This window comes from Mustelus asterias, chromosome 10 (genome assembly GCF_964213995.1).
Source record: "Mustelus asterias chromosome 10, sMusAst1.hap1.1, whole genome shotgun sequence".
NCBI classification, from domain to species: Eukaryota; Metazoa; Chordata; class Chondrichthyes; order Carcharhiniformes; family Triakidae; genus Mustelus; species Mustelus asterias.
The window spans coordinates 98,852,983-98,877,718 of record NC_135810.1 but is presented as its reverse complement, the minus strand read 5'-3'; the positions used below and the strand labels follow the sequence as shown (position 1 = coordinate 98,877,718).

At 43.9% G+C, this 24,736-nt stretch overlaps 1 protein-coding gene across 1 annotated transcript in view; it reads left to right on the top strand.

The window, feature by feature from the left end:
- trpc4b (transient receptor potential cation channel, subfamily C, member 4b) overlaps positions 1–24,736 on the top strand; it is a 51,924-nt gene that overhangs the window by 5,337 nt on the left and 21,851 nt on the right. Inside the window, exons 2-4 of the mRNA XM_078222861.1 lie at positions 978–1,496; positions 14,646–14,982; positions 23,428–23,567. Coding sequence (XP_078078987.1) covers positions 978–1,496; positions 14,646–14,982; positions 23,428–23,567 — 996 coding nt within the window. The remainder of the gene's footprint in view (positions 1–977; positions 1,497–14,645; positions 14,983–23,427; positions 23,568–24,736) is intronic.

Sequence of the window (24,736 nt, the reverse complement as noted above, 5' to 3'; positions counted from 1 at the left end):
GAATGGCATCAAGGTGAAATGGAGAGGAAACATCAATGCAGTAGTGAGAGAAGATTTACTGAATAGACATACATTAAAGTTAATTCTTCGAGAGGCACTTACTCACATAATAGCAGCGGAATTTTTCTCCCCAAAAAGACTGTGGAAGCTGAGTCCATTGAAATTTACAACGCTACAATTGACAGATTTTTATTAGCTAAGGGTATCAAGGGATGTAGGTCAAGAGCATGTAAATGGAGTTAAGATGCAGATCAGACATGATCTAATTGAATGATGGAACAGGCTTGCAATCTGGAAACGGCACCGGTTAGGTTGCAGTTCAAGTTTCCGCTAAAGCTCTTCTGCAAAATCACTATCCATAAAATTTTCCACGAACCAGCGCAGCCAGGCAGGGCAGTCGAACATAATTATTTCTTATTATTTCTTTCCATTACCTCAATGTGCTTAAGAGTGTCAATCTGGCATAATTGTATTAATATAGCTGAAAATGAGTTTATCACCATAAATATGCACTTTAATAAGAATCTCCTCTCCACCCTGTGAGTAACTTGACTTTAAATCATTAAAGTTACCAAATCAGGCGACACTGAAACATTTTTAATGTCACTAGTACACAGTAGTCAGTTTTTTAGTAAATGAACAAGTCTTTGATCAGAAAAAACATTTGAAACTTGTGTACCAGTCGCTGTGCTCCTGAGAAACGGGTGCAGTTTGAAGAGTGTGCCCAAACCAGTGCACTCACCGGAATCTCGGGATTTTGGCCCTCTCAATTTGTGGGGCAATTGAACCTTGAGCCAGTAAAAAAGATTGTAGAAAAGATGAAGCAAGTGACTTTGAGAGTAACCTACTTGATATTATAAATCCCTGATCTTATGCGTTGGTTTATCCAATTTTTGCCCAGATTTCACTGTTATTACAAGTGGTAACTCGACCCCAGTGTTTTCTGCTGATGATGCATTTCCTGTTTTGTTCCATAGGTTCCACCAATACTGCTGGATAAACAGTTTTCAGAATTTACACCAGATATTACACCAATAATTCTCGCTGCCCACACCAACAATTATGAAATAATAAAGCTCCTTGTGCAGCGAGGGGTTTCTATACCACAGCCTCATGAAGTTCGTTGTAACTGTGTTGAGTGCGTTTCCAGCTCCGATGTTGATAGTCTGCGCCATTCACGATCAAGGTTGAACATATACAAAGCCTTAGCAAGCCCATCTTTAATCGCCTTGTCCAGTGAAGACCCCTTCCTGACTGCATTTCACTTGGGCTGGGAACTTCAGGAACTAAGTAAAGTGGAAAATGAATTTAAATCGGAATATGAGGAGTTATCACATCAGTGCGAATCATTCGCAAAAGATTTATTGGACCAGACAAGGAGCTCCCGGGAATTAGAAATTATTCTTAATTATAGGGATGATAATAGCATTCTGGAAGTGCAGACCGCTAATGATCTTTCCAGGTTAAAGTTGGCAATTAAGTATCATCAGAAAGAGGTAAGACTTCTGGAAATCATCTGTTGTTAATCTTTGATGTTTGGTGCCAAGATCAGAAAACTGAGCGTACTAGAAATAAGTGAGTAATTGGGTCTGCACCTTTCAAGATTTAATAAAGTGTGGATTCATATAAAATATATTGCAGTTATCTATTTTCCATCTTCATGAATAATGCTTATTAAATTGGTAGCGTTCAGAGAGAAAAGCAAATCGGAGGCAAACGTACTGTATTAAATTAAAATATTACTTTTTCACAGTAATTAATGTAAAATTGAGTATTGCTTGAAAAATAGAGACATCTCGAAGTTTTGTATCTTGCAATCATCCAGACATTTTGCAACAATACCAGTATAAGGGCTAAGCAACAATTTATACTGTGTGAAAAGAGAGTGCTGATTGGTTAGTAAGTGGAGTCTGATTGGTAGAGACAGTGATATGGAGAATTCACCAGGTGATGATGACAGACAGTTAACTGCCAAGCATTGTTTAAAATTTAAAGCAGGCAGCTTGACACTGATTTGTCAAAGCATTGCCCATGGGAATGAATCAGTGAATGCGTGTCTCTTATTTTGTTTAGTTGAAACGAGCACAATGTATGTTCATGTTCTTTTAGTCTGCAAAAAACAGTGCCCTATTTTTTAATACATGTAGCTTCCAGTACATGGAAATGTGCCACACTGGGATCCCGTCTGACAATCTTAAATTGGTTGTCAGTATAGATGTTAGCACGTTGAGGATTATTGAACAAATATTGTCCAATTGTGGATTCACATCTGATGTTGGATAATGTGTTTTGAGTTTTGGAAGCATGGGCTGTTTGAGTACAGTCTGTACTTTGCCCATTGCAAACAGCGGAATGGATATGCTGTTTGATACGATTCACCAGTTTGGGAAGTATGACTTACATACCAAGTTCACACTGGCACAGAAATTCACATACCACATCATTCATTTGTGTGATAATCAGAACATCTTTTTGGCTTTACGGCAGCACCCTGTTATTGACCAATGCAGGTGGTTACGATCCCAGTTGATACTACTAGACAGGAAGGTGCCAGAATAGAGCTCTGGACCAAAAGACTGTGGAGTCAATCTTACCAGCTCACTCCACTGGTCGATTGGCATGGCAAGCCAGCAAGATCACGCAAGAGGCGAGAATCTGCGTTTGCGCCCAATTTCTCACCTCTCGCGAGATTACTGGCCCCAATCTGACAGCATCATCAGCCTCGTGCCCGGGAAGAGCGAGAGGCTGATTTAAATATTCAGTAGGCTATTTAAATATTATTTGTGATCACGGGATGCAATCGTCCGGGCTCACTTGCCTTAAAGGCCTCGCCGGTGGAGATCATCACTGGCAACAATCCCACCAACGGGGGACCAGATGGTATGGCCTTGCCTCTGTAACTGGGGCCCCCTGGGAGATTGGGGGCAGGAGCTTGTCTGCCATGGGCAGTCCTAGCCTGGCACTGCCCACCCAGGCCCATAGCAGTGCCCACCAGCCACCCTGGTACACCCACTGGGCAGTGCAAAGGAGTGGCACCTAAGGGGAGGTGGGATCACCAGGGCAGTGATTGGCAGAAGGAGGAATTGTGGGTGGTGATTGCCTGGGGGGGGGGGGGAGGTCATGATCAGGAGCGGCAATTGGGGGGGTCACGATAGGAGGGGGTGGGGGTGCAATGTCTGAGTGTAAGTGACAGATTCCCGATGCACTGTCTACTCTTTGCACACTGCACTGGAAGATCAGGCAATAATGCCCTCTCGCAGTCTGCAGTCCTGGTTTGAATAGACTCCATCCACTCCCTCTACTGGCAAGAATCACACTTTGCCTAATTTCTTTCTCTTAAGTGCCATACGGTTGCGGCTGGAAGTTCACCCAAAAAATGGGTGTGATTCTCTTCTGTTTTTACACTCGTTCAGTACTTAGAATTATTTTGGTAACTTTTACTTTTTTTCAGAAAATGTGGATGATCACAGCCACAGGATTGCTAGTTAACTTTTACCTACATTTATTAAACATGGAGAGTTTGACTATAATACATTACTACAGCACTCCCACTAATCTTCAGAAATGTACACAAATTTTAAGGATAACACAGGTTACATAATAGATTTAATGCCAAAATGCTCTTAGGAACAGACAGTGCCCGTAACCCAACAGGCTAATTGGTCAGACAATATCCCACTCTGAAACCAAGTGATGGATGACACAAAATCCTCCCCCAGATGATTGTTCCACAAGAGTTTCTAAACTCCAATTTCAAAAAGTACACTTTAGAATCTTATTACAAACAATGCTTTCACTCAGCTGCTTTCAGCAAGGATCCACCTCCAGGAATTCCAACTCTTCTTTCAGTATTACTTTGTCTTCAATAGCCATGAGCTTTCAAACTTTCCCACACAATTTCTCAGGGCTCCAGCCATCATTTTTTTCATAATTGCTTCACAGGCTATAGGAAGGTATCAACAACCTTATGATGATGTATGATCTCCTGCTTCTCACTAATCAGCCTCACCAGGTCTGTCTTTTTTGGCTCTGCCTCTAACTTTAGTGAACTGAACCCTTTTCCAATTCCAGTTCCTCTTTGTTCCTTTGACTTCAAAGTTCCTGGACCTTCTCTTTTCATCCCTTGTTTTTGAGAACTAACTGTCCTTTAGATTCTCTGGGACTTTCTTTCTTGTCCGTTACTCCATTGTTCTGCTTCTACTCTGGCAGAGCTGAGAGAGCTGTTCTCTCTCTCTCTAGGTTCTAAGCTCCTGCTGGTAATGGGCTCAGTTAAACTAAAACTTGCAAGATCATTTCTCTAAAAGTGACCTCTGGTTGCTAAGCAACAGCTCATTTTTTCTCCAAGCTCTTGTTTACTTTTTATGCCATAAACTCTCCAAGCACAATAGAGGCAAAGCTTCTCACAATCTTACCATTGTGTCCCACCAACCAATGGGCGGGATGAGCCGGAAGATCATGAGAGAGCCGAGAAATGAAGTTTGCACCCGATTTCTCGCTTCTCACAATCTTACCGGCACCGGATATCTGCCGCGATCAACACGAGGCTGAATGAGTAATTTAAATATAATTTAAATGGAAGTAGCAAGCCCGGGACGATATTGCCTGGGCTCACTTGGCTGTGTGACCTCACCAGGAGAGGTTCTCAAGGATTATCTATGGTCCTCCATCAATGGGGACCAGACACAATGGCCTTGCCGGTGGGACCGGAGGCCATTGAACCCCCCTTCAGCCCCTCGAGGTCGGGGACTAGAAGAGGGGTGCCCCTTGGGCAGTGCCAATTTGGCACCATGGTAGTGACAGCCTGGCACACTGGCACTGCCCAGGGCCTGTGGGGGGGGGGGGGCAAACCAGGGCAGGCTGATTGGTGGGGGGACCACTGCGCACTCTGCATTGCAGTCAGTGGGGCAGGGAGGGTGGTGGGAGCAATCACTCTAGCAGAGGCGACCTGGGGCAATCGTTCCGGGCAGGGTGGGTGGGAGCAATTGTTCTGGGTGTGAAGGATGGCTCACGATTATTCCAGGTGGTGGGGGTTCATGAACAACCACAGTAGCGCAGATGGGGGGGCGGGGTTGCCAAGTTTAGGCCACAGAGGCCGGTCTGATAGCAGCAGAGGCAGTGACAGCTTATGCCAGAGTAGAGACAGAGTAGAGATCTGCATATGCGCAATGGCGCACTCTGCTGCTATCGGCTGGCTTTCATGCAATGTAGGCTCCGCACACTCTCCTTGCAGGCGGAAAACAGATTTAGGAATCATTTTTTGCTCAGAGTACATATGAATCGACGTTTGGACTCGCCAAAAAACAGATCTGAAGCTCTCCTGTTTTCACGCTCTTTCTGGACTTAGAACTAAGGTACATATAACTTATTTCTAACATCCAACAAAACCATGGGGACGATTTAAAGCCTGAGGTCAACCAACATTTCCGTTGTTCCCCCTCTTGCCTGCTCCGATTCCATGGCGGGCGATGCGGTAGAATTCCAAAGCTTGTTTCCTGATTTTCCCCACCCCTTGCCGGTAATATAATGAGGTTTCAGCATCATGTCAACGAAGTTCACAACAGTTATTTAAGAATGTGAAACAGTTGACAGGAACCGGCCAGGGGTGCCAGGTAAGTATACCCCTCGAGGGGAGAAGGACATGTCTGGGCAATGTCCACTGACACAGATCGGCACTATACAGAAAGAGGCCATTTGGCCTATCAGGACTGCACTGACTCTCTGAAAGAGAATATTACACAAGTCCACACCCTGCCCATAACCCCATGCACTTACCATGGCTGATCCACTACTTCTGTTTCCTGGCACAGTATGCGATAAATTGTTGTTTTCCTCTGATACTGGCATTGTTGCAAAGTGTGCTGATGAGAGGAAAAGCTTTGTCATGTCTCTTTTTTCAGTAATACTCAAGTTCTGTATTATCAAACAACTGTTGATATAAAATTATCAAAATAACCACAATACAAATAGGATTTTTCACCAAGTCTGTATACATTGCATTGTTGTAAGCTTCTGTGCATCTGAATTATGATATTTAGATAATATTATAGTTAAAATCTTGGATGCCTTACTTCTCCAGGCACAGATCAATAGTGAAATGCAGAGGAGAAAGGAACATTTGGTTCATTGAACTAGCATCATTCATTTGGAATTGTTCCCACAATATTTCATTTGATCACAGTTGATATGAATTTCTATCTCTTAAAAACAATTACAGTTAAGACCAGTGATATCTTGGCTGGACAAAAACACTGGTGCATACACATTCTCATACCCAACTGAATTGATTTATTCCAGTTTTGGCTTATACCAACCTCTATCTCTGAAAAAAAAATTCTGATTGACACCCGCTCTATTGTCTAAGCTTGGGAATGGTAACAAGCCTTGTAACTTGCCCACCTCTGCATGTGCCCACCTCAGACTCTGCCTCAGGTCTGCTTCTGGTGGCAGTGGCCCCAATTTCAGTTCATGCCCACCGCCCCACCATGAAAATACTGTAAGTAGGCACTGTCAGGCAGGAGGCGAGATCACCATGCTGGGAACAGGCTTGACCCACGATTCCTGCCTTGGGATGAAAAGTCTGGGCCCCAGTGTTCAAAATGGCCATGATTGGGGATTAATTGATGAACATTTATTTCTGACTGGGATGCATTGTTCTGATGTGAAGGCATAGAAAGAGCTTCCATGCCTGTAGTTGAGATGACGGAGAAATAGGAGTGTAAATTTTAGAAAGTGCCATCATGTATGGAAGACATTGGAGAGAGTACGAGTTCAAGAGGTTTCAGGAACAATAAAGTGCCAGCAGTAGACAGTGAGGACATTGGTGGCTTCCAAAGTGTCAGCTATCACCCATTTAGTAGTCATCTTGAGGGTCAGCCTGAATGCCTGTGAATCCCTGATTGCAACTAATCAATCTGTAATGGCACCAACCAGTCCCTCTGTCTAGTGCCAATGATCTGCAAGGAATAAACACATATGGTGTTATCTCCGTAGAGACTGGCAGTGGACCCACTTCCGTAAGGTTTCCTGTACTGCCATAAGAAGGAATTTTAAACATAGGCCCACCATTCCTTGACATTGCAAGAGAATTGGAAACTGGTCTCTCTCAGATAAGCTGCTTCATTGAGATGAGTCATCCCGGGGAGCCATTCCAACCATTCACTGCTCAACCTTGTCTTACCACCGCACCTCATAAACTAGATGGTGATGCAAATAAATTATCTAGCATATGGGGTGAACACAGGATGTAGAAGCAGTGGTATATGGGCTTTGTGGATTGTTTGACAACTTTGTGAATATTTTCTGTAATATAGCTTGGCTACATAGAGTTCGAGCTTGCAACTCTTCACAGTCCAGTTGTGGAGTCCAGTTCTACCTTATGATGGAAATTGGCAGAAGTCTTTAACACTGAGGAACTTTGGCGGGTTTGGGGATAGACAACAAATGTGTGAATTGACTTTACTTGGTGTATCAACTTTAATTTCATTTCTCTGACTGCACTGACTATCCTGTTCCAAGTTCTTTCCTTCTTGTACTTATCCTCCCCCTCAATGAAAGGCAGTGCAGATAAGCGTAGTATGACTTTCTTCATTGCAGTTGTTTGTAAAATACAACTAGCTACAATGAAAGTGGAGACGTTTGCTGAATTATATTTTAGGACAATTGTCACCCTTCTTTATGAAATGGTGAACTGCTGCCTGGCTGATGTAACAAAGGCGCCTGGAATGAAATGATGACTTCTAAATTCATTACAGAGATGGCTTTTAGTAGTGCAGATAATGCCTTTATTCTGGTTGAAGTAAGTTGTAGGTCTGCAGGCAGAAGTTAGCACATCTCTCTAAAACCTTCTAGAAAGAAATGCAACCGTATGAACTTAAGAACTAGAAGCAGAAGTAGATCATTTAGCCTTCTGAGCTTGTTCTGTCATTGAGCATGGCTGATTTTCTATGCAATGTGGTCTTCACGTGTCTTCCCTGTATCCCCTGATTTCTTTTTCCTAAACTCTACTGATCTGAGTCTTGAATGTGCTCAATAACTGCCAATCCACTCCCCTCGAGTTTCCAAAGATTCACAATGAAGACTACTCATCATCTCAATCCCTTAATTCTCTCACTCTGAGTCTTTGAACCCAAGCTCAATACATCCCAGCCATGGAAACTTCTTCCCCGCACCTACTCTGACAACCTCCTTAGAAATGCTATATGTTTCAATCATGTTTCTATTTTCCAAATTCTAAGGGAACATAAGCTTATTGCACTCAATCTCTCCTTATTGTGCTCAATCTATCCTCATCCTAGAAAACCTTTGGTGCACCCATATAAGGCCATTGTATCCTACCTTAGATAAGGATCTGTGAACTGTGGCTAAATCCAACACCTTCATAGTTTACAAACCTTGATGAGTATCTAATGGTAGGGACCGACACCTTCTGTGATGCTTCAATTTAAGAGAGAGATTTCAGTTGATCTTGATCCATTTCCTCATCCTACTTCTTTTTGTAACATTGTGCAATCTAATTGCCAATCCAGACAGATACTTTCCGTAGAGGTAACTCAACTGGGACAAATACCTAATAGACACCCCTCAGCACCAGTTAAAATTTATATGCCAGCAAAAGTAGGAGCAACCTTTACATACTGAAGTCTAGATGGTCACCTTAATTTAATATCAGGCAGACCACCCTACAGTTTATAGGATTGCAACATCTATGAGAGTAAACCTTGGATTTATTTTTACTCATTAGCAGGATGTGAGCATTGCTGGCAAGGCCAGTATTTATTTCCTATCCCTAATTGTCCTTGAGAAGTTGGTGGTGAGCTTCTTTCTTGAACTGCTGCAGTCCATGTATTATTGGAACATCCAGAGTGCTGATAGGGAGAGAGTTACAGGATTTTGACCCAGCGACAGGGAAAGAACAGCAATGTAGTTCCAAGTCAGGATGTTGTGTGGCTTGGAGTGGAACTTGCAGGTGGTGGTGTTCCCATGCATCTGCTGCCCTTGTCTTTCGAGATGATAGAGATCATGGGCTTGGGATATGGTTCCAAAGGAGCCTTGGTGAGTTGCTGCAGTGCAACTTGTAGATGGTACACAACTGCTGCCAATGTGCGTTGGTGATGGAGAGAGTGAATGTTGAAGGGTGGTAGATGGTGTGCCAATCAAGCAGGCTGATTTTTCTTGGATGGTATTGACCTTCTTGAATGTTGTTGGAGCTCATCCAGGCAAGGGAAGAGCATTCCATCACACTCCTAACTTGTGCCTACTAGATGGCAGAGGTTGGGTTTAGGGTAAGGGCAGGAGTTTGGTTATGTCCAGTTAGTTGTTTTAAAAACAGTAGAGTGGTTTAACAATTAACGTTAAAGGGGAACATAGAACATAGAACATAGAAAGCCAAAGCACAAACAGGCCCTTCGGCCCACAAGTTGCGCTGATCATATCCCTACCTCTAGGCCTATCTATAGCCCTCAATCCCATTAAATCCCATGTACTCATCCAGAAGTCTCTTAAAAGACCCCAACGAGTTTGCCTCCACCACCACCGACGTCAGCCGATTCCACTCACCCACCACCCTCTGAGTGAAAAACTTACCCCTGACATCTCCTCTGTACCTACCCCCCAGCACCTTAAACCTGTGTCCTCTCATAGCAACCATTTCAGCCCTTGGAAATAGCCTCTGAGAGTGTACCCTATCCAGACCTCTCAACATCTTGTAAACCTCTATCAGGTCACCTCTCATCCTTCGTCTCTCCAGGGAGAAGAGACCAAGCTCCCTCAACCTATCCTCATAAGGCATGCCCCCCAATCCAGGCAACATCCTTGTAAATCTCCTCTGCACCCTTTCAATGGCTTCAACATCTTTCCTGTAATGAGGTGACCAGAACTGCGCGCAGTACTCCAAGTGGGGTCTAACCAGGGTCCTATAAAGCTGCAGCATTATCTCCCGACTCCTAAACTCAATCCCTCGATTAATGAAGGCTAGTACGCCGTACGCCTTCTTGACCACATCCTCCACCTGCGAGGCCGATTTAAGAGTCCTATGGACCCGGACCCCAAGGTCCTTCTGATCCTCTACACTGCTAAGAATGGTACCCTTCATATTATACTGCTGCTTCATCCCATTGGATCTGCCAAAATGGATCACTACACACTTATCCGGGTTGAAGTCCATCTGCCACTTCTCTGCCCAGTCTTGCATTCTATCTATGTCTCGCTGCAACTTCTGACATCCCTCCAAACTATCCACAACACCACCTACCTTGGTGTCATCAGCAAACTTACCAACCCATCCCTCCACTTCCTCATCCAGGTCATTTATGAAAATGACAAACAGCAAGGGTCCCAGAACAGATCCCTGGGGCACTCCACTGGTCACTGACCTCCATGCAGAGAAAGACCCCTCCACAGCCACACTCTGCCTTCTGCAGGCAAGCCAGTTCTGGATCCACAAGGCAACAGCCCCTTGGATCCCATGCCCTCTCACTTTCTCAAGAAGTCTTGCATGGGGGACCTTATCGAACGCCTTGCTGAAGTCCATATAGACCACATCCACCGCTCTTCCTTCGTCAATGTGTTTGGTCACATTTTCAAAGAACTCAACCAGGCTCGTAAGGCACGACCTGCCCTTGACAAAGCCGTGCTGACTACTTTTGATCATACTAAACTTCTCTAGATGATCATAAATCCTGTCTCTTAGGATCCTCTCCATCAACTTACCAACCACTGAGGTTAGACTCACCGGTCGGTAATTTCCCCGGGCTGTCCCTGTTCCCTTTCTTGAATATAGGGACCACATCTGCAATCCTCCAATCCTCCGGAACCTCTCCCGTCTCCATCGACGATGCAAAGATCATCGCCAAAGGCTCCGCAATCTCCTCCCTCGCCTCCCACAGTAACCTGGGGTACATCCCATCCGGTCCCGGCGACTTACCAACCTTGATGCCATTCAATAGTTCCAACACATCCTCTTTCTTTATGTCCACATGCTCGATCCTTTCTGTCCATCGCAAACCAGCAGTACAACCACCCAGATCCCTTTCCACCGTGAATACCGAGGTAAAGTATTCATTAAGCACCTCTGCCATTTCTAACGGTTCCGCACAAACTTTTCCCCCTTCACCTTTTAAGGGTCCTATGCCTTCACATCTCATCCTTTTACTCTTGACATATTTGTAGAAAGCCTTGGGATTCTCCTTAATCTTACCCGCCAAGGTCTTCTCATGACCCCTTCTCGCTCTCCTAATTTCCTTCTTAAGCTCCTTCCTACATCCCGTATACTCCTCTAAATCCTTAACACCTCCTAGCTCTCTGAACCTTCTGTACGCCTCTCTTTTCTTATTCACCAGGTTCATCACAACCTTCGTGCACCACGGTTCCCGTACCCTACCAACACCCCCCTGTCTCATCGGAACGTTGTCATGCAGAGCTCCAGACAAACATTCCTTGAAAATCCTCCACTTTCCTTCGGTACTTTTCCCCAAGAATGCCTCCTTCCAATTTACCCGTCTAATTTCCTCCCTGATGACACTGTATTTCCCTTTACTCCAGAGAAACACTTTCCTAGCCTGCCTGATCCTATCTCTTTCCAATGCTATCGTGAAGGAGATAGAATTATGATCGCTATCCCCAAGATGCTCACCCACCGAGAGATCCTCCACCTGTCCAGGTTCATTAGCCAGCACCAGATCAAGTACAGCCTCTCCTCTAGTAGGCTTATCCACATACTGTGTCAGGAAACTCTCCTGGACACACCTAACAAACTCCTCTCCATCCAAACCCCTAGCCCTAGGGATATTCCAATCTATGTTTGGGAAATTAAAATCTCCCATCACGACAACTCTGTTATTCCTACATCTCTCCAGGATCTGTTTCCCCATCTGCTCCTCAACATCTCTGTTACTATTGGGCGGCCTATAGAAAACACCGTACTTAGTGTCATTTTTATAGGTTCATTAAAATTCAAGTTTCTACTGCCTTGTATGAAACAGTGGCCACCAACACGCTATTTTACTGCGTTTTACACCCAAAAAACCAGCCAAAAAAGTTGATGGTAAATCATTCGAACATTGCTTCTCTACCCCAGGCAAATTTCACCCAGTTAATAAATAAATTGGGACCTTTAGTGAGCTGTGCACATAGTGAGGCATCCGTGTTTCCTGATTTTCCCCGCCCCTCGCCGGTGAAGTAATGAGAGAACCTCACTGAGGGCTTTGAAGGGGGGACTTGGCAGTGATAGCAGGCAATGAGAGGCGCACCTGGCATTGAGGGGGGCACTTGGCATGGGGGAGGGATGCTTGCACTGCGATAGGAGGACCTGGCAGTGAATGGAGGAGAGGGGGCACTTTGCATTGAAGTGGAGGAGAGCCCCGTTGATTGTGCCGTTTGGGGACAAAAGAATTGTGTGTGTTTCAATAGAACCATTTCTCATTTCTCAAGCTCCAGGGAAGATGATTACCATGCACGTGACAGTGATTTACAATCTTTTTTTGGTTAAGGAATCCTATAATATCTTGCAAAACTCCATGCAACCCCACTCTTGTTCCCTCCTCCCGCTCACCAGCCCACCATGTAAAGCAAAAAAAGAAACTAAAGTGAAACACTATTGAATGAATGAATGGAATTGCAAAAATTATTATTGATTATTTCTCATTGAATGCATTTTGCTCCCCGGATACTTCAGGTTTCATTTGTTACGCCGGTGCCTTGAATGGAGTTTTGTGTTGGCTGACACGAAACGGACTAGTTGGAAGTTGCAGTCATGTCATTAAGACAGCTGAGGTGGCGCCCAGAAAGTTGGTACAGAGTTTGAGAAGTATCAAATTTGGCGTAGAATTGTGGAGGTTTGACTATTTTGAAGTGGTGAAAGGTTTAGACTGTCCAGCGATGTGTCACATTTACTGGTGATTCTTATCTCCCTGGGGAAAGTGCAGAAAACTAAATCCTGGTGAGAGGGCGGAATTTTCCATTTTGGAGATTAAGGGAGTGATTCACCTGAATCGGGACTAAGTGCCCACTGATGCAGAATGGAGTGCTGCTGTGATTTACAAGCCTGCCAGGTGACCAGGGGGCATGGAGATTAAACTGACCAGTTCATTTCAGTTTTCACAAATGACAGGCAGGAATAAAGATATTGACCGGAGAGCTATCTGAAATCACCATGCCAGGAGTGATGTCCAGGTCTGCCAGGGAAGGAGCAGTACAGCTATGGTCCCTCATCCCAGGGGACAGTACAGAGATCAACTCCTTGCCCCCCCCCCCCAGAAGCCTTACGGGACCCACCCTCTGCTGCCTGGCAGCAGCAGAGGGCCACTGGACCTACCTCCTTGACACACCCTCAGGGTCCAAATGTCAGATCCATGCTGGTCACTACCAGCACCAAAGCCTACTAGGGGTTTCCCACTCGGGAGGAAGGTGCATGGCGAGAGGCTGCTGAATGGGCCATCCAGCCCCCTAATAGTATTACAGTTAGCGGATTTGCATAATTTTTGGGTTCCCGCCCAGTCCCCCATTTGGGGTTGGCGGGGCAGGTCGGGTAAATCACAATTGCCTTCACACCTGACAGGAATCCCAACTTTTGGCCGACACCCCATTCAGCGGGATTCCTGTGGGATACCTGACAGGGCTGGAGAATCCCCCTCATACATTCCTGTTCCTTTCCTTATATTCTTATGTGATTCTCTTGAACAATCCAGCAACTATTGTTCTAGGTGTTAGTTCATACATTGCCATTCAGTTTCACAGTTTAACTTGGTGAGATTTGACATCTGCACCACACCAATACACTCAATGTCACTTCTTATTTAAACCCTCATATGCCATATATAGTTATCTTGTCCCATCAGGACAGAAATTCTTTTGGTCACGATGTGTGGCAATATTGCAAATGTACATTTGGAGATTTATTCTATTTAGTATTTACCTCTAGATTAAATTTTGAGAAAAATACCAGATGGAAAACTTTTATTTATACACTTGCAATGTTGTACATATTGACCAATGGAGTTCTTACTCCACCCTGTAAAAAGTCTGGCTCATTGTACATCACCTGATGCACCAGTGGGTATATACACTTCATAGTGTGGTATACAGCCACACTATGATTGCTATCTAGTCTCCGCTGATCTGAGCTTAACCAGACTGTTCTCCATCAAGATTGCTTAAAGTAGCCATGCCCCTGGGTAAGGAGGGGGAATAAACACTTTGTAGTCGATCGCAATCCAATGCTGGAGTGTATTTGGGTGGATGTGCGATGAAGACAGAATTTTTCTGCAATCCCTCCATGATTGAATAGAGTGCTTGGACTCACTTCAAGAAAAGTCACTATTGCAGGTAGGCTGGTGCCAGTGAATCTGCCCTCACTATCAAACACTGCTTTCAAGACAACAAAAGGAAAATATTGGGCAGCAGGGTGGGGATGGGAGCGTGGTGTTGAAATTGATTCAACGTAAAGCCTACATCTCAATTGTAGACATAAAGTACACACTTGAAACTGTGAAAACATGGGTCATAAATAAAGTAGTATGCTGGCTTACACATTACGGACCTGTGCTTTGTCTTATTTTATTTAATTTATCCTTCTAATATTTTTTCTTGTGCATTAATTTCCTCTGCAATTTTTTTTTAAAACAATGTATAATTCTTGTCTTGATTTCTAGTTTGTCGCCCAACCAAACTGTCAGCAGCTCCTTGCTTCCCGCTGGTACGACGAGTTTCCCGGCTGGAGACGACGTCACTGGATCGTTAAGTTCTTGACCTGCATCGGCATCGGACTACTATTTCCAGGCTTTTCTGTGTGCTACTTGATAGCACCAAAAAGCACATTCGGCCTTTTCATTAGAAAACCATTCATTAAGTTTATCTGTCATACTGCTTCCTACTTGACTTTCCTTTTCCTGCTGTTGTTGGCATCTCAGCACATTGATCGAACAGACTTAAACATGCAAGGTCCTCCACCAACCATCGTCGAATGGATGATACTTCCTTGGGTGCTAGGTAATTTATTTGCATATGACCACTAATATGTAAACTGGTGGGCTAGACCACATTATATCACAGTCAAAGTGTGAATCTCGGATGAGTCTGGTGAAGCTGATTTGATTTGATTTATTATTGTCACATGTACAAGTATACAGTGAAAAGCATTGTTTCCTGCACTCTATACAGACAAAGCATACCATTCATAGAGAAGGTAACAAGAGAGTGCAAAATGTAGTATTACAGTCATAGCTGGGGTGTAGAGAAAGATCAACTTAACGCAAGGTAGGTCCATTCAAAAGCCTGATGGCAGCGGGGAAGAAGCTGGTCTTGAGTCAGTTGGTATGTGACCTCAGATTTTTGTATTTTTTCCCAACGGAAGAAGGTGGAAGAGAGAATGTCCGGGTTGTAAGGGTCCTTAATTATGGTGAGATATGTGCTACCGTTGAATTCTATTTTAAAACTAGCACTGCATTTATAGAGGAAGACTGGCCTCTTAATTGAATCACAAGAAGGCATTAAGCACTTGTAGATCTATGACTCAGCAGAAAGTATTGAGTTTATATCCGACCTTCCACTTCTTGTCGGTGGTTGTTTCTCACCTCCCCAAACAAGTCTAACAGCTTGGGAGGGACATGTCGCACATCCCTGGCATGACAGAACACTGATCGACAGCACATTAAATGAATGTTTGACCACTGATAGAAATGGACACCAGATGGGAACCCAGACGTGAATTTGACCCTGAATAGGTTCAAATGGATTATTTCACCCCTTATAAAGCAGATTCACGGGACATTCTAACAACCTGCAGCAACCAGCTTATGCCAAGATTCCTAGACTCTCCCCTTGGGGTGGAGGAGGGGGAGTGTGCCCAAGATATACTCCAATTGGGGTGGGTGCCAAACCATTAAATTCTATGATTTTCCCCCACTCTACCAGCTTTGGCAGTGCCAGATCTCAAGGATAGGCACTTCTCAGCATCTATTCTTCGGTGACCGGATCATGGGCTTCTGGCCCTGACTGACCTGAATTAGCCGATTGCAGTAAAGCAGAAATTGGGAAAAAATACAGTTTAAAGTTTATTTATTAGTGTCACAAGTAGACTTACATTAACACTGCAATAAAGTTACTGTGAAAATCTCCTAGTCACCACACTCTGGCGCCTGTTCAGATACACTAAGTGTGAATTTAGCATGGCCAATGCACATCTTTTGAACTGTGGGAGGAAACCGGAGCACCCGGAGGAAAACCACTCAGACACAGGGAGAACGTGCAGACTCCACACAGACAGTGACCCAAGCCAGGAATCGAACCTGGGTACCTGGTGCTGTGAGGCAGCAGTGCTTGCCACTGTGTCACCCATCAGTGTCAGTAGCCCGGGTTAAGGAGAAGACAAGTTACTTGGGGTTCTTGCGACTGATCACTACTCCCTCAGCTGTGAATTCCCTCCCACATTGAATAGTCTACACAGGTGGACAAGGACAACCATTCTCATTCACGGCGAATACCCACATTGGCAAATTGCCAATTCCAGGAAAGGAAAGGACAAAATCGGAATTTTGAAAAACATATAAAATGGAACTAAACTAAAAGTTAATTTAGTTAGGTTAGCCATATTGTAGAAGGAAAAAAGGTAAAGTGATAGGGAAGGAGGATGAGAACCAATGAGTCGGGCTGTTGACATGTGTGGGGGATAAACACCAACACAGCCTACTTCAACTTTCTTTGCAGTTCAATGGGAAAAGAATGAAGCAGTTGAATAAAAGGCTCTGAAAGGTTAAGTTTTAGCTGTCCTTACATTTCACACATAGAATTTTTCCAGAATGTTTCATTATATTGAGTAGACTAATGTGGTTTAGTTCACATAACAGAGCACTGCAAGTTGCAAACATTATGGAGGATAGATTTGAATGTACTATCAATCACACAGTGGGCTCAGCACTGGTAACATCGACCTGCATCTTGATTATAATGAAGGATATTAGCATCAAAGGCCAGAATGAAATTAAGGTAAATGATCTGAGATGATGGCTGCAAACCGTGATAAATTTCATGAATTTAATTTCCTAGCATGGTGCATCACCTACCAGGAGAACACATTTACTTTTTACCCTTTAAATGTCAATTCACTAAAGCTGAACCATGAGTGTCTTTGTTGATGGTTTTTTTATTTCATTTCTATAATTCATTGTTATACACAGTATAATCTGACCCCACTGTTTCAAAACCTGGGCCTAGAAATTAAGGGAGGCCCATTATTAGGTATTGTGCCAGAATGATAAAGCCTGAGGTGCATCTGATATTGGACCTTGAGCCTCCTTACGGTGTAGCTGGCATGGCAAGAACAGCCGGCCAACAAAAAGAAGGCCAAGAATGCATTGCAGCAGCCCTCAGGTAAGTAAAGCGAGGAATGAGGGTGATAGAAGATTAAAGATGACCAAAGGCCTGGGGAGAGGATTCATAGTCCAGGGAGTTGGAATGGATGAGAGTCCGAGTTGGGAAAGGAGAATTGTGAGGCGGGATCAGAGGCCAAGAGGGGGTCAGAATCAGAGGCTGGAAGATGTGCGAGGTGGTCAGATGTGAGGTCGGGTGTGCTCCTCAGGAATCCACATTCAGGCAAGTAAATGTAGAAAGCTTACCATGTCAGTTGTGGACAGTCCCGAAGTCTGAGTTAACCCAGTGGGAGATGGCACTATCATGGGCTACTTCAGGGAAGCCAAACTTGAAGTAGGGGCCTCAGGCAGACATTGTTTGCATATACCTGGCAGAAACCCGGGCATTTACATTTCAAGGATAGATCCTGTTTGCATTAATGCCACCATTAACTAACAGACCAAAATTTTATATGAACACATAACATGCTCTCACAGTGTTACCACTGTGCAATTTCTAAGCCTTTACTATGAGTCATATTTAACCACTAAGTTTAGAACAAGGTAAGCAATACTAATTGTTACAGATGCTTCATATTTTTGCCCGATCGCTTTGTCTGTTTGTGTCCCTTTGTAGCTTCCTCATCTGAACTACTTACCTTACTTAGCGTCAACTACAAACTTGTATATACTCTGCTTTATTCCTTAATCCAAGTAATTGATATGTGCCACAAAATGCTAATGTCCCAGTGCAAATCCCCAAGGAATACCACTTGCCACACACTATCCATCAGCGTACATCCCCTTTTTCCCTCCTCTCTGTCCCCTGCCTTCCAGCCAATTATCAACCCACGTCACGAAGTTACCTCCAGCTCTGTGTGCTTTCATCTTGCTAATAATCTCTTTGCTTACTCAAAACTCCTGGAATTTTATGTCAGCAACATCCGCTGGCAATCACTTATGTGAGTGAACTTCACAAGAATGCAGCTACTCTTCATAAATTCATGCTGATACTTTTTGTTCAATCCAAGCTTGTCCAAGTGTTCAGCTACTCAGGGCAGAATTTATTGTTCTCCCCATGGCAAATTTGATGGCAGTTGGAAATTCTGCTGCCTTCCGAAGGCAGGAAGGCCCATGGATGACTTCACTGCTCTGCTGCCAATGAGGTCCTTAATGGGCAATTACTGCCCGCTTAAGAACCTTATCCCACTGCCACAGTTATTAACAGGTGGACAGCGTGCCATGTGGGGTGCACAACAAGCAGACATGTGCAGGCTTGCTCGCAGACTCCCAGTTCAGTTGACACTCAATGCCTGATCAAGGGACCTGGCATCGAGGGGAGGGGGGGGGGGGGAGGGGCGTTGTGCTGTAAGTCACCCCTGGCCCTTGCTGCCAACACCGCTCTTTCCATGCTCCTCCCCTGTGACAACCACCTCCCCCCCCCCCCCCACCGCCATCTCTCACCTGTGGCCTGGGATCCACTGACGATACCAGGCCTCAGGTGGCTGTCAAACTGGTAGGAGTCATCTCTTCACTGATGGTGCTGCTGTTCCATAGAGCTACCAGCCTCTGATTGGCTGGCACCTCTTTGGCAGGTGTGACATCTGCCTCCGGGATCTTTGATCCCAGAGAAGGCGTGCGGAATGGCATTTAATGTGGCAGACCTTCTCTAGAAGAGGCAATTCAGAGCTTTCGTCAGCTCTCTAGCCAACGGGCAAGATCACTGTCACCTCCATTAAATACCACCCTCCATCTCTGATGATAGATTCCAGTAACCCACCCATAGCTGATGAAAAGTAGCCATTACCTATTTTTTCTTTATATATGGATTGATATTTGCAATTTTCCAATCCAAAGGCACAATTCCTGACCTCGAAATCTCTTGAAAATTAAAATTACCGCATCTGCAAATTGCTCATTTATTTCTTTTAAAACTCTGGGGTGGAAACCATCAGGTCCCGGAGAGTTGTCTACCTTACATCCCATTATTTTCTACATTACAGTTTTTTGCCTATATTAAATCTACTAAATTCCTCCCCTTGAATTATTTTTAGGTTCCATTGTACTGCTGGTATTTTGTCCTCTTCCTTCACTGTGAAAGGGGATACAAGGTACTCATTTAACAAATCTGCCATTTCGATATTGTCCTTTACAGTCTTGCCTGCATTTGCCTTCAATGGGCTCACATTCCCCTTTATCACTCTTTCTCGTTATATATTTATAACATTTTTATGCCGTCAGCTATGATGTCCCTTGTAATTTTAAAAAATATTTTCTTCTTGCACCATACATTACTTCCTTTGTCCTATTGTTGCTTTCAAAAGCTGTTCCAGATGGCAAAATGTTGACTACTCTTTGCATCTTTTAACTTTATAATTGTTTACCGTTGTTGCTGAAGGACACAAGTGGAGTCTTTGCCTTATAGGGTTGCGCACTGTTTTTTTAACGTGCCAAAAATATCATTGAATACTGCTCTCTGTTCCTATGTAAGTTTACACGTTAAGAGTTTAACTCAAATTACTGTTGCCAATTCATTTCCCATGCCTCTAACATTTACCTGACCTAAACCTGAAATTACGGTTTGTGATTTTCCTATCTCTCCCTGGTCGATTCTGAAACATATCTTACTGTAATGCTGTCCCACTTATTATGAAAATTCACTGCCAATTATAAACATTGTTGTTGCTCCTTGCTTCCCTGATATCTGTAATTATATACTGCCCCCTTCCAATCCCATTACGTCAATACTATCAGGAGGTCTGGAGTTATTCAAAGCTCTTTTTATTCTTTGTTATACATAGTGAATTTTTTTAGACCCGTTTCCTTTCCAACACACATCAAGAAAATCATGTTTTCCAACCATTGACTTTAATGCATATTTACAGTTGATGTGCGCTTGGAAAAATTGCGTCAAGACCATTATACAGATATGTCGGAAATATCACAGGACAAAGGATGAAGGAGACTAGTCACATATTACACCTCACTCCATCTTTCTGTCCCAGATACATGATTGACATCAGTTTGGATACCTTGATTTAAATGCAATGTATAACTTCAAACTTACAAATATGTGAACTGAAGATATGTTGATTAACCTATCCATGAATTTAATGGATGTTCTATATTCTAGTGTCAGCTGTGGCTCAATGGGCCTCTGAGTTGGAAGATAATGGGCCCTATTTCCTGGATTTCCTGGATGGAACATTTTCGGATTGGAGGCAGGTTGCTAGCGGAGTGCCACAGGGATCAGTGCTTGGTCCTCTGCTCTTTGTGATTTTTATTAATGACTTAGAGGAGGGGGCTGAAGGGTGGATCAGTAAATTTGCTGATGACACCAAGATTGGTGGAGTAGTGGATGAGGTGGAGGGCTGTTGTAGGCTGCAAAGAGACATAGATAGGATGCAAAGCTGGGCTGAAAAATGGCAAATGGAGTTTAACCCAGATAAATGTGAGGTGATTCATTTTGGTAGGACTAATTTAAATGTGGATTACAGGGTCAAAGGTAGGCTTCTGAAGACTGTGGAGGAACAGAGAGATCTTGGGGTCCATATCCACAGATCTCTAAAGGTTGCCACTCAAGTGGATAGAGCTGTGAAGAAGGCCTATAGTGTGTTAGCTTTTATTAACAGGGGGTTGGAGTTTAAGAGCCGTGGGGTTATGCTGCAACTGTACAGGACCTTGGTGAGACCACATTTGGAATATTGTGTGCAGTTCTGGTCACCTCACTATAAGAAGGATGTGGAAGCGCTGGAAAGAGTGCAGAGGAGATTTACCAGGATGCTGCCTGGTTTGGAGGGCAGGTCTTATGAGGAAAGGTTGAGGGAGCTAGGGCTGTTCTCTCTGGAGCGGAGGAGGCTGAGGGGAGACTTAATAGAGGTTTATAAAATGATGAAGGGGATAGATAGAGTGAACGTTCAAAGACTATTTCCTCGGGTGGATGGAGCTATTACAAGGGGGCATAACTATAGGGTTCGTGGTGGGAGATATAGGAAGGATATCAGAGGTAGATTCTTTACGCAGAGAGTGGTTGGGGTGTGGAATGGACTGCCTGCAGTGATAGTGGAGTCAGACACTTTAGGAACATTTAAACGGTTATTGGATAGGCACATGGAGCACACCAGGATGATGGGGAGTGGGATAGCTTGATCTTGGTTTCAGATAAAGCTCGGCACAACATCGTGGGCTGAAGGGCCTGTTCTGTGCTGTACTGTTCTATGTTCTATTTTACCATTTTGATTCTAAGTGCTGGGCGGACTTGAAACTGGGAGTATTTCAGATCCGATTTTTAGACCTGTTCTCAAGCGCCCCCATACACACTCTGCCTGGAAAAAATATCAGCAATTCTGAATCACGCTGCAGAAGCCTGAAGGCGGGGCTTAACGCGCCCAAAATCCTGCAACTCTGATCGACACCTCCAACCACGCATGCGTAGAAAAAAAAGATAGAATGCAGTTCCCCTGTCACAGCCCTACCGGGCTGGATAATGCCTCCCCCTGGTCCCCACAGACATTGCCCCACCCCCACAACATTACTGACACCCTTATCCCCCCACCCCCTCCTGTCACCCAGACAAATCACGCCCCCCTCCCCCTCCCACTGATCTCAGGCAGAGTGGCAGCGGAGCCCCCCCCTTCCCCCACCAATCTCAAACAGAGAGCCGTCGGACCCACCTCCCCCCACCGATCTCAAGCAGAGAGCCATCGGACGCTTGGCACTTCCCTCCTCACTAACAGGAGGACTCAAATCGGACTTTTGTGGAGCATGTCTGTTTTGCGCCGATTCTGGATGGGTGAACGCAGTGGTAAAGGGGGGAGTGCCGGTACGGTTGGACGTGCAGCCCATTAAGTCAATTTAAATGCATGCAAATGCATTTAAATGGTCGTCACGCCCGTTTTAGGTGAAGTCCCGATTGGGCCATTTTCGGGCCTTGGTAAAGGAGGAACTGGCACGGATATGGGCGCAGATCACGCTACTCGCCTCATGCCTGACTTTGCCAAGTTTTCCCGCCCGAAAATAGGCGCAACGTGATGGTAAAATCGGGCACTATAAGTTCAATTCTGACTCCGGACACAGGCCCAAAACCCAGCTGACACTCCAGCGCAGTATTGCTGGAAGTGCTACCTATTGGACGTCTTCTCTCTCGGGTGAATGTAAATTATTTCATAGCACTATTTAAAGAAGAAGAGGGAAGTTCTCCTTGGTGTCCTGGACGATATTAATGCCTCAATATTGATGGGTATGTTTAAAGATATAGGTGTACACTTTCTTCAATATGCAATTTAGATTATGACTGTGAACCTCTCACAGTTATGGGTGAACCTTTCCATTCTAACACTGGAGCCTATTCATAAAGCAATTGTGCTTTATTGTCATGGTTACAACAATGTTCAGAAAACGCTCAAGCAGCCAGTTACAAAATTAATTTAAAAATTATTTTATTATATTCTTGCAAGAAAAATGTCCAACTAAAAATCCAAATAACATAACTTAAAGTGTTATCATGATACACTGAAAACCAAATTTGGGTAGTCTTTTTTTTACCATCTGGGTGGCAATCTGTAGGAATGGACGAATGATCCATTCATAGAACCTACCCAATTTTTATCACCAGTATGAGTGAAATGAAAACCAGACGGGTTTTATAATAGGCAGGAAATCTCCCCTGCCAGATTACCAACGAATGTTGGACTAACATCTACCCACTGTTCTTAATGTTAACAACAGAAATAGTCATTTGTTATGTCCAATAGGTTCATGTGTGTTTAATTTTTTTTAATCAGTCCACAATTTTGGATTTATCACTCATAGTATTGCTCTGACAAAAAAAAAACTGCTTCTGAAATCAACTACTGTGAATAGGATTCTATTGCATTTTCTTATCATTTGAGAAATTGCACGCAGATAGAAAGATAAGGAGAGATGAGTTTGAGCCGATCAAAAAAGTGACTATTTGCAGGGTCTTTCCAAACTCTGAATTTCTTCAATTCCTGATATAAATATTAGCATGCTACTCATTGTATTTTGAGTTTTTTTCAAGAATATTGATGAGTACATTTTCAGATGCCTTTCTTTTCTTTGGCAACAGGTTTCATTTGGGGTGAAGTAAAGCAAATGTGGGATGGTGGACTTCAGGACTACATACATGACTGGTGGAACCTTATGGATTTTGTAATGAATTCTTTATACCTAGCAACAATTTCTCTTAAAATTGTTGCTTATGTTAAGGTAATTTCTTTTTCACTCTTCCCATCCTCAGAAACTGAACTCTCCAACTGAACAAACACCTCAGTAGAGAAATAACTTCTTACATGACAAAGCTGCAACTGAAAGACATGAGTGATTCTAACAAAGTTACAACTGCGATAAACTTATTTAAAAAATTCAAAGCAACAAACTCTTGCTTCAGGATGATTTTTGGTTTGCTCCGGGAGAGTTAAATGATAGGTGACGGAAAGAAATGGTATGAAGAGACTGAAGAAAGAAAGTGAAATAAAGTAAAAGGAATGATACAGAGAGATGAATGACAAATATTAAATAGAGGATTAACCAAAACAGAAATGAAAGGAAGAGGGAGAGCACTAGGAATGCACAAGATGAAAGAAATTGAAGTGAAAAGTAAAGGAAATAGCTGAATAGTTAGAGAGAACTGAAAATAACAAGTGAAGAAGAAAGTAAAAACAAGATGCAAAGAATGGCAAGAGGAGAGAAAAGAGAACCAAGTGAAGAGGAGATGTGCTAGCAATGGAAACAGGATAATGCGAATGCAGAAATAGGAAGCAAAACAATAAAAAGAATGCCAGAATGTCAACTTTGAAGACTTTCAAAAACGTTTCGGTAGCAAGATTAATAATTCGTGGTTCAGTCGGCTATGAAACGTTTTTATCGGGTTTCAGGCACAAGAAAATGTAATTCCATCATCTAGGTTTCTAACCATGTATCAAGATTTGAGGATAGACTTAGTATCTGCCTGGAAACTAAACCCACAATTTTCGGATGCATGCCCGCAATATCACACACCTCACCACATGCAGGTACTAACAGAGCAGAGTTTATGCTCCCCCTAAGGTTGGTTCTGAGGCTGGATGGAGGGGAGGGAGTGTAAAATTTAATGATGGGATTTCTCCCCCCCACCCCCAGGATAGCCCTTACCCTCCCACCCCCAGGACTTACCTTTCCACCAATCCTGAGACTTATTCCCAGATCACTGCCTCTGGCCAATGCAGCAGAATTCCTGACCGGGATGGAGAATTGTCAATCAATCTTATTGGCCAACATGGGTGAGACTTCCTTCCAAGAACAAAGAACAATACAGCACAGGAACAGGCCCTTTGGCTCTCCAAGCCCGCGCCGCTCCCCGGTCCAGGATTGAATCCTGAATCCAGGATCCCCGCCCA